This window comes from Canis lupus, chromosome 1 (assembly GCF_011100685.1).
Source record: "Canis lupus familiaris isolate Mischka breed German Shepherd chromosome 1, alternate assembly UU_Cfam_GSD_1.0, whole genome shotgun sequence".
Classification (NCBI taxonomy): Eukaryota; Metazoa; Chordata; class Mammalia; order Carnivora; family Canidae; genus Canis; species Canis lupus.
The window spans coordinates 84,108,721-84,122,973 of NC_049222.1; the positions used below are offsets into that span (position 1 = coordinate 84,108,721).

At 40.7% G+C, this 14,253-nt stretch overlaps 1 protein-coding gene across 1 annotated transcript in view; it reads left to right on the plus strand.

Moving 5' to 3' along the window:
- TRPM6 (transient receptor potential cation channel subfamily M member 6) overlaps positions 1 to 13,369 on the plus strand; it is a 132,955-nt gene extending 119,586 nt beyond the window's left edge. Inside the window, exons 37-39 of the mRNA XM_038527064.1 lie at positions 1,750 to 1,801; positions 6,360 to 6,466; positions 8,635 to 13,369. Of these exons, the coding sequence (XP_038382992.1) occupies positions 1,750 to 1,801; positions 6,360 to 6,466; positions 8,635 to 8,768 (293 nt within the window). The 3' untranslated portion in view covers positions 8,769 to 13,369. The remainder of the gene's footprint in view (positions 1 to 1,749; positions 1,802 to 6,359; positions 6,467 to 8,634) is intronic.
- The last annotated feature ends 884 nt before the right edge of the window (positions 13,370 to 14,253 follow it).

Sequence of the window (14,253 nt, forward strand, 5' to 3'; positions counted from 1 at the left end):
CCATGACTATTTGCAATAGCAATTACCAATATTAACATAGCACATTATGGTGTTGGCAGATATCACAAAAACAGTGTTTATATGTATTACTTGATGTATGGTAGTTACAGACTTGCACTAGATTCTGTTATTTAATGTGTTAATAAAGAGGCACATGTATTGCAGAACAATTTAAACAAAGATTTTGATGACTGTATTTCAGTATTGTTGGTTTTCTTTGTAATCTTATGTATTTAATTTATGCATTTTTAAAACATTATTCTGAGAAGGGGCTCCCTTATTTTCCCCAGACTGGCAAAGAGGGTCCTGACGCAAAAATGGTTGAAAACTCTACCCTAAATGGGTTATTTTTCTAAGGAAGTCAGTTTCTTGGGGGAAAGGTCTACAAACTATAAGGATTACATTTCCTTGTGAAAAGTTTAGCATATGGTAAAACATACTGAGCATGGCAAAAAAAAAAAAAAAATCTTTTTAAAATAGTGGTTAGAAAACATGAATATTTTTTTTACCAAATAGAAATACATAATAAAGCTCTACATTTCATATGATTTTTTAAAAAGATTATTTATTTATTTGAGAGAAAGAGAGGGGGTGAGAAGCATGCTGCCTGCTGAGCAGGGAGCCCTGCCTGGGGCTCAATCCCAGGACCCTGAGATCATGACCTGAGCTGAAAGCAGATGCTTAACCAACTGAGCCACCCAGGCACCCCTTTCATATGATTTTTAAATAATTTTCCTGCAAGGTTGGTCTCTTCCAAGCAAAGAGAACCAGTACAGACCAGAGGCTGATCTCTGAAGTTGTTGCAAATGATGCATTTGCATCTGATCAGCTTGTCTGTACACGTTACTGCTGGTGGAAGACGGCTCCTCTCCAATTGCATTTTATAACAGATTCATTCTGAAGGTCGATTGCCGTTTCGATCAGTGTTAGCACTAAATTCCATTCGTGCTGTCCTTTTATGCTTTGGTGTCAGTTTTTTATTTTTTATTTTATTTTATTTTATTTTTGGTGTCAGTTTTTTAAAAACTAAATCTTATTGAAGAAAAACATTTGTTCAGGGACGTGCACACAGCAGAAGCATGCCTCTCAAGCACAGGTGTAACCAGCATCCAGATCAAGAATCTGTTTATAAATGCTGAATATGTAGCATATGACAGGTGCTTTCAATGGAGCAGAGGTTGTATCCACAGAATCGTGCAGCCCCTTGCGCCTTGCTGAGCACTGATGGACTCCACCTACGGAGATCACAGCCTCATGGGAGGGTCACAAGCTTTGGCTCAGCTCGAATCCTGTTATCATCACTCGTGAACTGTGCAGTCTCTGACAGACTGCTTCATCTTCTTGAACATCAATGTACTCGTTGTCAAAATGAGGATACGAGGATGCTAATACTTTTCCTTTCTAGTTGCTGAGAATTACAGGGAATATAATTAGAATGTCTAGTTTAGGCAAATGATAAATGAATGATGGATGCCACTGTCAGTAACTGTGAACACAACACTAAAACGTTCATTTGTGGCCTCGAAGTTTATTATGGCATAACAGGAGATTGCGGGAGACAGTGAATTTACTAAAATCTTCAGGCTCACCTGAATAATTTTTATGGCACACTGAAGTCACATAATGTTGAATTTACTACAGGGTGAATGTAAGTTTAAAGAAAGAAATTAAGATTTGGTTATTATTTACTTGAATTCCTGAGGAAATGAAATCCCCATTTGTTAAATGTATTTTATTTTTCCTTTGGAGGTGTTGGAGAAAATTTGACTGATCCATCTGTTATAAAACCTGAAGACAAACAGTAAGTTGATTTATGATGTTATCATTTAGAAAATTGCACTTCACACATTGTACACGGCTTTTAAAAATTAATTTCTAAACATATATATTTCTTGCCTAGATCCTAGAAAGATTTTGAGATGGCTTATGTTTACCTATAGGCTGGATATCTGTGTTGGATATCTATATATCTATATCCACTACAATAAATTTTTTTATAAAGAAAAATGCATAGATGAGGACAGAGGGGCAAAAAGAACATATGGAAATAAAATTAGATGAAATTTGAAGTTAATACACATAAATGGAAAGTATAGAGACCAATGCAGCAACTAGGATTTTGTTGCAAATTTAACTCTGAGTTTTCTGGTGGCCCAAGCAAATGGGAAGTATGGGGTAAGCTCAGTATCTATAGGCTTTGACCAGGAAGCAATGTCATAGGAGAAACACAGCTTCCCTTGTTGTGCTCACAACAGAGTCCCTGCGTTCTTGTCATGGGCTGGGTCTTCTATCACATGCCTATAAAATGAAAGGCGTAGAGTGTGCTAGTCAGTAACAGCAAATCTACAAGCGTTCAAAACAATGGGGCTTATGTATGAAGCATCAGATTGTCTGACTTAATTCGGGAATTCAGTTTAAATTATGTAGAAGAATGAATTGTCTGCCTGGCCTCTGAATTCCCGTGGGCATTTGATCCCATATATAGGCTTTTGGGAAAACTTGGCAGCAGAGGGTCCAAGGTTCTTCTGAGAAAGTTGGAGGACAGAGTAGTGTTGGTGCTGATTAAGGACTGATCAATATGGCAGACGACAGCGGTTCTCAAACATGAGCTTCCATCACAATCGGGAGAGCTTGTTAAAACACATATTGCTGTGTTTGTGATTCGGCAGATTTGGGGTGAGGTCAAATAAGGTAACAAGTTCCCAGATGATTCCGATGCTGCCTGCCTGGAGCACACTTTGAGAACTGCTAGCACGTGGTATTTTTACTTCTTTGTTGCTGTACATGTCTGGATTGTAGAAAAAATATATATAAAAGAAATTACATAGATGGGAAATGTTTGTAAAATAAAATCTGAAACTTTTACTTTTCTTCCACAGCACTCACATTGTAACCATTCATTGCTTTAATGCTCTATTCCTTTCCTCGGTGATTTCCTCTAAATATGTTCTTATCTGTAGGCAAAGAGGTCCATCTAGAAGTAATATTAGCTATTCTTTTGGACTAGATGAGTTAGAGAAGGTAAAGGTGAGCCATAATACCCCTATGCATCCAACTCCTATGATATTTGAGCATGGAATTCATGTTGTAACCCTTAGGGTTCAGAAAAAGGCTTTATTGGTTTTTTTGTTTTAGCAGAGCTAAAGTGTTTTTAGCTAAGGATATTATTATTATTTCTTCAATAGCCCTGTGTGCCCACGGGTTTGTAGGGAACCAGGAACCTGGTACTTCCTTCATAATTTTGCAGTGAAAAATGGTTTGCCTATAGAATGAACCCAGTTTATGTACACTCCATCATCTATTACATTTCGACCTTGATATATATCATTTAATATGACCTGAATGTTTCCAACTTTTAGAATTCAGAGGATTATATTATCCCAGTTGAGTATTTTAATTGTGTTCTGTAGGCCAGTGGGTCTCAATTTCTATTAAGGTCACTGAGGAAACTAAAAAAAAAGAAAAAAAGAAAAAAGAAAAAGGAAAGAAAAGGAAAAGCTTCTGAGAATGAGTATCACATCAAGATTTCTGAGGATGGGGCTCTGATGTCTATATTTTTCGAGAAGTTCCCCATGTGGTTCTGATGGGCAACCAAGAATGGGCACCTCTTGTCTTATGGCAAACTATCGTTTATGACTTGAAGATAGGAACTTTGGAAATTGGTAGGATGGCTGTAGCCTGCCTGGTTTCATGAGGTTACTAATTTTGGGTGCAGTTGGTTTTCCTGGGTAAGGTAACTTTTATCATAGTGGTGGCAGGTGATGTCTAATTGGTTCACCAACACACGCGTTTTTGAGTGCCGTGTGGTCTACAGGAAGCACAGGCCATAGACCAGTAACAGCAGTACCATCTGGGACACTGTCAGACCTGCGAACTCTCAAGACCCTCCCTTGACCTACTGAATCAGAATCTGAATTTTGGTGAGATCCGCAGGTGATTTGGTATAAACTGTAGTTTGAGAAGTGCCTAAGCAAGCGCGTTCGCATGTTTGCTTTACCCTTAAGAACAACGTTTGGAGGAGGCTTCTTCTGTCCCCGATCCCAAATGAGAAAGCTGAATCTCAGTCAAGATGGTGAACTAACTTGCCCATGAGGATAAGAAGTCAATGAGAGGACAGACTCCTCTACCAAAGGAGAAGAGGGTTGTGTTTTTTTGGATTTTTTTTGTGTGTGTGTGTGTGTGTGTGTGTTTGTGGTACAGATTCTGATATTATGTGTAGTGCCAGTTATCCCTGAGCACACTTGTGTGTGTGAAGACATGGTCATCTGGCTCCTCCCAAGCCCTCTCTGGCCACTTAATGCACTTCCTCAGGTCACTGAGCCTCAGTGGAGGCAACCTCAGTTACTGGCCGTCTGGGGTTGTTTTCCACTTCCTGCCTTGATGGTTTGGGGCCTTTGACAAGTGCAAAATGATGGTGATTACAGGATCTTTAGTAACTGTGTATACATGGCACTAATTGTAGAACCAAGCTACCACTTGCTTTTCCTGTGCTGTGGAAAATCTGGAAAACAGGTTTTTGGTTTTTTGTTTGTTTGTTTTTGTTTTTGTTTTTTTAACTGAGACTGGAAGTCTGTAGGCCATGCTAGGATCGTAGACCCGATAGCTACAAATAGGTGTTTCCATGACTCCTTCCCCATCTATCCTACACGGGGAGTGGTCACACCTCTCGTGTAGACATTTCAGAGACACTTTGATCCTTTTGTGTTAACTTTCACAGAGCTCAGAGAGGGAAATTATCTAGTTTACCACTTTTATCTGAGAATCAGGAAAACCCTCTAAGTTGGGGGTTTTCTTGATTTTCTAGGGGTGGGGTGGGGTGGGGGTGGGGGGGAAGTAATGACATTATGGAATGCAGGAGTGGAGTATTCCAGCAGGGTCTAGAGAGAATAGAAAAGGAATGCTTCCATCTGAATGGCTGAAACAACACCTTTATTTTTCACTCCAGCGGCATCATAAGAGTTCTGGTACTAAATTGCAAGTGGTTCTATCTTTTTTTACAAATATTTTTTGCCACATTTGGGTTCGTCTTATTAAAGTGGTTCCTTAGCAGATGCTCTGAAGGAGAGGAGTAGTGAACAAGAGGCAGCTTATGCAGCCGGGTAGATACCAGCAGAGCCGCACTTTGTAAGGGCGATTGAGTGACCAGGAAAGTTAATCCCGGGTGTCTGTTCACGTTGTCTTCCCCAGAGATTTCCTCCACCTCCTCGCCTCGGAGCCACGAGGCAATCCGAGAGCAAACTGACATCAGCCCTCATTCTGAGCTTGGCACATCTTCAGAGCAGCTACTGTTGTTCTGCCAAAAGGAAGTGGAAATTGAGATAAATGTTTCAATACTCAGATGGAAAAAAGTCCATTTTTACACCACGTCCCTTTTGAAAAACCACATTCCTCAGAAGCGAAGTTTATTGTTTCCTTTTGTGAGAGTTTGCTTTTTCTTTTTTCTTAAGACGTGGTATTTAAGAGTGGTAATTGAGTTCAGATTTTAGAATGTGCTGTTTCCACTCTGCATGTCATTAAAATAAAATATTACCTTTCATGAAGTCTCTTTGGGAGTGTCCCTGGTGTGCTCTGTTCCGTGGTGTGCGGAGTGTCAGCCTGAAAAAAGCGTCGTGCAGGATCTAACCATGGATGAACATCGATCCTAGAATCCTCTAGGGATCTGTCGTGTTCTGGAGTGTTCAAAATGTGCCTCATCTGTGCTGGTCTGTTTATAATTTTGTCACTTACACGTAGCATATGTAGTTTACGTCCACAAAGTCACTGTGTCCTCGTGGTCTTGTCTTTCCCCCAAGGAGCCCAGCTAGAGCAGTTTGCAGGATAAGAACCAACTGTCGCAAGAGCTGTGAGTACTAGAAGTAGGGTTTTGTCAGGCATTTATTTTTGAAGACGTCAGTTATCTTCTGAAAAGTATTTTGGGTTGGAAACAGTGTATGTGAATCTTTTCAGAAGGTGTGTTCTGATAACAAGTTTGTTTTACGTCTCACCTCACCTTTCGGGTACTCGGGTACTCGAGTAGAAAGAACATTTGGTGATGAATGTCATTCTCTCACCCCATATGCATCGCAAAGGGTCTCACTGTATTTTGTTCTACTGCGGGTACATAGAAAATTCACTCTTCTATCAGATTAGCGTTGAAATGAGTTTCACAGCAGGTCTTGGAGTTGGGTACAAAGATTGAAGTGCATTTGAATTTTAAATTTGCAAACCTAACATAGTTGCTTCCCCAAAGCGCTCAGTTCTTTGTTGGCTCCTTCAAGTTTACTGGGTTACTATGGGATACTGCTCGGTATCTCCGAGAATCCTAGTTGAGCTCCTTTTCCTCCGCTGTGATCTCATTGATATTCTGATATTTCCTCTAGATCAAGAGGAATGGTGTTTGGACCAGCCAATTTAGGGGAAGATGCAATTAGAAACTTCATTGCAAAACATCGTTGCAACTCCTGCTGCCGGAAGCTCAAACTCCCGGGTATGCCCCGAACAATTCTATTTCTCTCTGAGTAAATCTCTCCTAGAACAACATCCATTGTAACCTGGGATAGAGTCGAAAATCTCAATCACATTTTTATCTCATTCACAGTCGAGGCCTGACTTTCTGACTGCAAATTTCTCAAGTCTCTGAAGGGATTACAAGGACTGGGGATTTACTTCAGGTTCTGCCAAAATGTGATAAAACAACATTGGGCCCAATTCTTGTCACAGTCTCTCCAAGGGGAGAGGTTTACTGACTTAATTGGGGTAAAATTGAACGGAGGCGGGTTCCCCTACCCCCACCCCTCCTGTTCTGAGTCCTGTGTGGCGTCCACAGGATTTCAATTCTTTTTTTTTTTTTAGGATTTCAATTCTTATTTACTCATTGGACACTTGGGACCATGAAGGATCTGGGGACACAACAGCTGTCAATTAAAGTAGTGCCGTTCACTACAAAAAACCTGCCACGTTAAACATATATTGCAATGCATGTTTTCAAAAATCTGATTTGATAATATGGCACACTTTTTCCGGAACTGATATAGTCACCGCAGACAAATATTCTTAGCATAAAAGCAAGCAGCTGGACGTCTGTGTCCCCAGGCTGGCAGTCCCAGCTCTGTCGAATTCTTCTCTTTTATTCCAGAATGGATGCTTCATGTCCGTCCCTGCTTGTTCACTATTTTTCTTAGGTCATACCAAACTTGTCCTTAGACCGGAATCTCACATTTTAAGCAGAGTAGCCCTTCCTGCCTAAGAATAAATGACCAAGCCCGGAATCGGAAATCAGTAAAAGATCATCATCCTTTGTAGCTTGGGATGGAGTAGGTGTAAATTTACAACAAAGAAGGGCAATTTCTAATCTTGTTGGAGATAGAGGTAGGAGGTCGAGAAGCTCTCATGGGCATGGCGTAGTCAAAGACGGGGCTTGGGAGCAGGCTTCTAGTTCCAGTGGGAATTAGCCTGCCAGCCAGGGCTGGCAACGGGGGAGGCGGTGGGGTGGGCAGATCGGACTGGAGTGGCAGAGAGGGGGACCGTCACTCTCATCTTGGGGCAGCTCAGAACCCAGTCTCACAGTGGCATGGCAGACTTGGGCAAAGAGATCAGTCCACAACACATTGGACGTGCTGCCCAGGGGCTTCCTCTCTGGAAGACACAGGGACTGTATCTGATCAGCCGGGAGAACAGGAGGCGGGAGGCATAACTCGCTGCTTCCATCCGTGAGCTCAAGTTAGCTCTTCTGCATGATTAAAGTTGAGATCATTTTTTTTTTTTTAACCCATGATGGTGGGTGTTGAGTAACTCAATAATTCCTCCACGTATGGACTTAATTTTTGTTTTCTTTCAACACTATAGTTAATGCATTTAAGTGGAAATTAGGAATATCCCCATTTATTCAGACATTTGGTAATATGAATATAAAAAAAGCTTAGTTAGGAAAACAGAACTGCAGGTGATATTTCTTTGCTCTTGATTATGTTCCTTTTTTTTTTTCTCCCTCTCTTTAAGGAAAGGTAGTTCAGAATAGAGTATAAAAGCATGGAATCCAGAGCCAGATAGTTGAGCTCATATCCCACTAATGCGTTTTACTAGCAAGGGAACTTCAGGCCTTGATTTTTCTCATCCATAAACTGAGTTTAATAACACCTAGTTCCTAAAATTGATGTGAAGATTGAAGCAATATATGGATAGGTCCAACAAATGTTGGTTATCAGTTAACTATAATATGTATTAGTTTTATATCCAGATAATCCCCTTTTAACACTAAAAAATAATATTGGGAATATACATTTAAGGTTAACAAACTTAATCATTACAACCTGGTCCTGTGCATCTTTGAGCAATGAAAATGCCCTGTTTCCAGGCTGGCCTCACTCAACTCCAGCCAGATTGTGCCTTCTAGGGCACAGTGTGTGGAATCTAGCAATCACATCTTCCCTCCCCTGCCCTTACAGCAGCACTAGGGAGTTAGGGTGGCACATGGACTCTGGGGCCGGGGGAGAGGGGTTGTCTGGACATGGAGGGCTCGAGTTTCACATATCTGCCACCTGAGGAAGCAAGCAGGGTCCTTTCTTAGCACTTGGCCAGACCTAAAATTCATTTTATCCGTGTGGACACTGCCTTCTTGAGGATTCCCTGTAACTGTCTTCATTGTTTTCCTTGCAGATTTAAAAAGAAATGACTATTCCCCTGGAAGGATAACTTCCACTTTTGGACTTGATATCAAAATGGAACCCACGGAGGGGGCTCTGGCAAGGAATACGGAGAGGAACTCTCCAGAAGATGTCACACGACTGTAAAAAGAGAAGGAGAAGCGAGAGGATTCCAGCCGTTGCCCTCCTTCCCATGAAATCTTTGGCAACAGAGATGGATTGGAGTAACGTAGGTGACACCAGAGCCTCTGTCAGGATGGCTTTACCCTGTGGCCCTCCTTGAGACACGCCTTCTGAGCCTCAAGTCTCACCTGCTGAAAGACCTCACTGGTGTCTGATGAACGGGTTCTTCCAGATACTGACCTGGGCGCATGGTGCTCTGCATGCGCTCATCCTCCTGCAGTTTGGTGGGAAGACACTCAGATGATCCAGTGGGAAGACTGCTCCTTCCTACCTCATTGCTTTAGCTGGTGGCTTAGAACCCCTGGAGCAGGACGGGTGGGGGGTGGACACCAAAGAACCAGGGAAATGAATTTAATTTATTTTCTCACTGTGTGTGCTGACTCTTTGCCCCCACTGCTGTTTGTTACCTCATCCGCATATTGTGTTTTTGTGTGGACGTGGATATAAAAACCATCTGACTTCCTTTCTCCTTTCCCACGGCAGAGGGCTTTGAATAGCAACAACCAGCAAAGCAATGGAATGGGGAATGGGATGTGTTTGCACAGATGAGACCATACTCCTGCACGGTCTCACCAGTTAAAAAGGTAGTATCCTGGTGAAATCTAGATGCATTTGAGGTTTTTTTTTTTTTTTTTTTTTATTGGTAAATCACAGGATGCCTGGACATTTCAGGTTTTTTTCTGGAAGAAAGGAGAAAGGAAATCTAAAACAAATGCTCCTGCATGCTTTTTAAAATATATATATATATTTTATATATATATATATATTTTTTTTTTTTTCTTAAAGGGGAATGAGGATATGCAGAATTAGGAATTACCAAAGAAGTATTTCCTCTTCCCTTAAGCTCAGGGGTACTATCAGTTAGCATTGACTAGGCCAACCTCTAAAACACGACTCTCTTTTCCAAAGCTGTGCATATAATATCATGGGCTAAGTTACTCTATCAGGTCCTCTGGGGAAAGATGGGGTTTCTTACTGAAAACTCGCTTTGAAGGTGTTCACTTCGTTCCAGTGCAGAACGCTGGTGGCTTAAAAGAGTGCCCCGGGGTGCATTTTAAGTTAGGCCTCAGAACACGCCAATCAGTTTCTGAGGCCCAGAGGAAGGCTCCCAGGACGGTGCACTGCACAGAACCTTTGGGGAAGCAGCCATCCCTCTTTTGCACCCTCTTTTGCAGAACAAGCATGGACTTTCACACAGGAGAGAGTGGAAGGGCTTGAAACTCCTCTTTATCTTTAGCCTTAACATGAGCTGGTTTGCTTAACCCACCTTCCTGTATTTCCAGGTTATACCTCAGGGGACATGTGGCCTGAGCACACAGGGCTTGAGAGCCACAGATTTAATTTGCCAAGGGTTGCAGTTGGTTCTTAGGCAATTTGCAAGAAACTAATTTGTACCCCTTTTACTTTTGGTCTTGGAAGTGGTGGTGGGCAGGACATTTGGGTGATTTCTAGATTGACAATGGGGATAAAATGTTAAACGCTTTTTTTCAGGACCTAACTGCTTTATCCTATTCTGCAAATCACTAAGGGATCTATTGCACTGAACTGTGGAAAGAGGCAGTTTTACTGTCCAAGAGCCAAACTAAAGGCATTCATTGATTGGTCAAATATTTGTCACCTGGCATGGAACTTGAAAACAAATGCATTGTGATTTCAAATGCCTGTGTTGTACCTCTTCCTTTCTTTTCTCTTCTTTTCTTTTCCTCTTCTTTTCTTTCAGAAAAGCCACCAAAATAATATACTTATAAAGATGAAGTGCTGATCAGAGATCCCCATAGGATTGCTTGCATGCAAATACTGATGTGACAGTCATGACTTTTGAGTGATTCATGACCACAGAAGGGTGGATGTCCATTCATTCATTCGGTCAGTTTTATTTTATTCAGTCAGACTTTTACCAAAGTGCCTTCTCTGTACTGTGTGAGCAATGAGGATCAATGAACAGAGCATTTCTTTGCCCGTAAAAAGCTTTATGTCTTGTGATTCTTTCTTTTTTTTTTCCTTTGGTACCAAGTTTGGATTTCTGGTTAATACTTAAAAAAAAAAAAAAAAAAAGAGCCCTGATTTCTGTGGAGAATGTTGGATCCAGTGACGTGTCCCATGCTGCCTCTGCCAATGGGTAGTAGGTTCTGACTGGAATACGTGAATTAGGGCAAAAAGAAGACCTAGCTAGGGCTGGTTTTAGGAACCACTGAGGAAAAACAAAGTCTACAATCTTTGCATGAGCACAAAGCCCATCTCACAGATGGGATCTGACTTGGGGGATCAGAGAAGCAACCGGGTTCCCAGGAGTCCTTTCTGAGGGCATCTTGTGTACACATACTCCTTTCCAGGAGGCTGTATGTTCCTGGAGTGACTTCTGCCCCATGACATCCTAAAGCCTCTGTCCACTCTGGGGAATGAGATCAGATATAGTTTTGGGTGTTTCTTCCTCATTGTTATTTCCTGTGGCTTTGCAAAACAAGTTCTAGGTGACTAAGACTTCCCAAGCAACCATTTACTGAATGTTTAAAAAAATAATTTTATTTTCTTGGTGTTTGTTAACCGGTTTTAGACGAGATGGGCCACTGAGGGTCTAGAAGGCATGATACAAATGCCCCATCATAGTCTGTTGTCTCTCCATCAGCCACTAGCATCTGGCACAAAACATGGCACATTATAAGCTTCCAACATTATTTGTTGAAAGAAATAATAAAACCTTCAAATGGTAATGGATTTTGTTCACTAGGTAATAAATCAGATTTGCATTTTTAATCTAGGAGGGAATGATTACCAATTCCTTAAGACCCAACACAATTCTTTTGATCTCTCTCTGTTTTAATTTTCCAGGAAATAGCTTTTAACAACCTATACCTTGTCTATTGAATTCTCAACCAGTTCTTGCCCTTATCATTGTTGTGATACCAGAGTACAGTCCTTCTTACTGGGGACTGTTGAAATGAGATGATAACTTCCCAGAAACTGCCTAGAAATAATCATCACTTTATTACCCTTTGAAAAGAAGATTGATAGAAAAGTCATTTGAAAGATGGTTCATTACCATGCCCTAGTCCGATTTCTTTACTCACATCTATCCAAAGCATGAGAAAGGGAGGATTATTCTCTGAGGTCGGAATTTGAAGGCTGTGTGTTTGCCTCTTTGAAGTCTTGGTATTTAATTTTCTGTAGTCATTTCTTGGGCAATTTTCTAAGAAACTAGTTGAAGCTAATTTATCATAAGTTAAAGTCAAATGACAGAAAAGATTTTTTTCCCCCTTAACAGTCTTTTATTCCACAGAGGTTAGCTTCTGAAGGAAAATGAGACTTAAAATAGCATTTCAAATCTCCAGCCTCATGGGTGGGTCCATAGAATAGAAAGCGTTCCGGAAACCACACTGGTTTTTTTATTTCGCACAGTTATTATTTTGTGACTTTTCTTTCCAGACCATGATGTACAGATAAAATATATTTTTGTGAAAAGCCCTCCTAAAAATAATTAGTAAGTTGCTTAATGTTTCAAAGAGAGATTTGTTTTTTTAGTCCTCGAGCAGTAACAGACCTTGGTCTGTATCATTGGCAGACTTTGGTATAACTTTATATAATTTGCCTAACCCTTGTCTTAACCCCTAACTCTGAAATGGAGATGATATGCTTACCTTTTCAAACAAAGGTGAACAATAATGAGAGAGCATTTATAAAGCCCTTTGAGAATCTCATTCACCAGGTTTCCTGTGAGCATGGGATCCAGTTCAATAAATAATAAGAGGTTTTCATTTTTGATATTATGGGATCATTATTTAATGTTTATAGAGGATGCTCAGTGGACCTGTTTCAGTGTAAACACAAAAGTGGTCTCTGCTATTTCTGTTTCCGAGGGGAAGAAGCTCATTGCTCCCTTTTTGTTTTGAAGCTTAATTAAATAGCTCAAAATCAGGACATTTACCATTTCACAGTATCTCCTATTTATTTTGCTTTTCGGTGTATTTAGGTTTATGCAGTTAATTTCTTTTGCCATCTTCTGCCTAAAGAAAGCCTTCCGGAACAAGTAAAGCCCAAATCTGGCACCATGACAAGTGATGCTTTTGGGAATAAAGGAGAGCAGGTTTAGAATCTTGATGTTTGTAAAGCTGGATGTTTTACAAAAATTCTAATTAATGGTGACTTACATTTTGTCAGTATGGGGCTGTTTAGTAATAAGAAAATTCTGGCCTTTAGCTTGCCAGCATCTTTTAGCAACTACAGTTGCCATTGAACAACATGGTTCAAATTGCATGGGTCCACTTATACACAGATTGCTTATAGTATAGTATTGTAAATGTATTTTCCTTATGATTTCCATAATAACATTCCTTTCTCTGGCTTACTTTACTGTAAAAATAGAGTTTATAATACATATAACATTGAAAATATGTACTAATTGACTGTTTATGTTATTGATAAGGCTCCTGGTCAAGAGTAGGCTACTGATAGTTAAGTTTTGGGGGAGTCAAAAGTTATGCATGGATTTCCAACTGCAAGGGAGGTTGGTACCCCTAATCCCTGCGTTGTTCAAGGGTCAACTATAGCCTCCTTTAGAATTTTCACCTTTCCCCAGTGATTTTTTTTTTTCATTGTGAACCTGTAGAAATTCCATTTGCTACATTAGTATCACAAAGTCCTCACAAGTATTATGGTAGAAACCCTTTAGCTAATGACAGTCCAAATGCCTTTCCATGGAGACATTTGGAGGAACCATTTATTGATATCATGTGATTGCATTTTGGCTTCTAATGAACCTTTTTCTCTGTTTCTCTATTGGTCATCGACTAAGAGTTTACAGAGCCTCAGGATCTTTTGGTAACCAAAAGAAACTCTTGGTGTGTGTTATAGGCTAAAATGTGCCTCCCCTCCTTTCACCCCCAAATTCATGTGTTAAAATTCTAACAGAATTGTGACTGTATTTGACTTTAAAGAGGTACTTAGATTAAATCAGGTCATTAAGGTGGGCCCTGGCCCAGTATTACTGATGTCCTTATAAGAAGAGGAGATTAGGACACAGACACACACAGGAAAGATCATGTCGAGACACAGAAGGTGGCCACTTGCTAACCAACGAGAGACACCTCAGAGGAAACTGGACATGGCAACACCTTTTTTTTTTTTTTTTTTTTTGAGAACATTTGCCCTTTAATTTGCATTTAAAATCAGTTTCTTTAAATATTTTAGTTACAAGTTCTGAATAGTGAAGACAGAGTAGATGCTGCAGGCACTCAGTATCAGCTCCCAGCCCCCTCCTCCCCCAAGCCTTGCTTCTCTGCTCAAGATCCAAAGGGGCACTAAGTGGCTCCTGGTGTCACGTGGCCACCGCCTCAGGCCTGGATGCAGCTGGCTTGGACTTTAAGCCTCCAGAACTGTGAGGGAATTAAGTCCTTTCATTTAAGCCACCCAGTCTGTTACTTTGTTGTTATGGCAGCCCTAGAGAACTGTTATG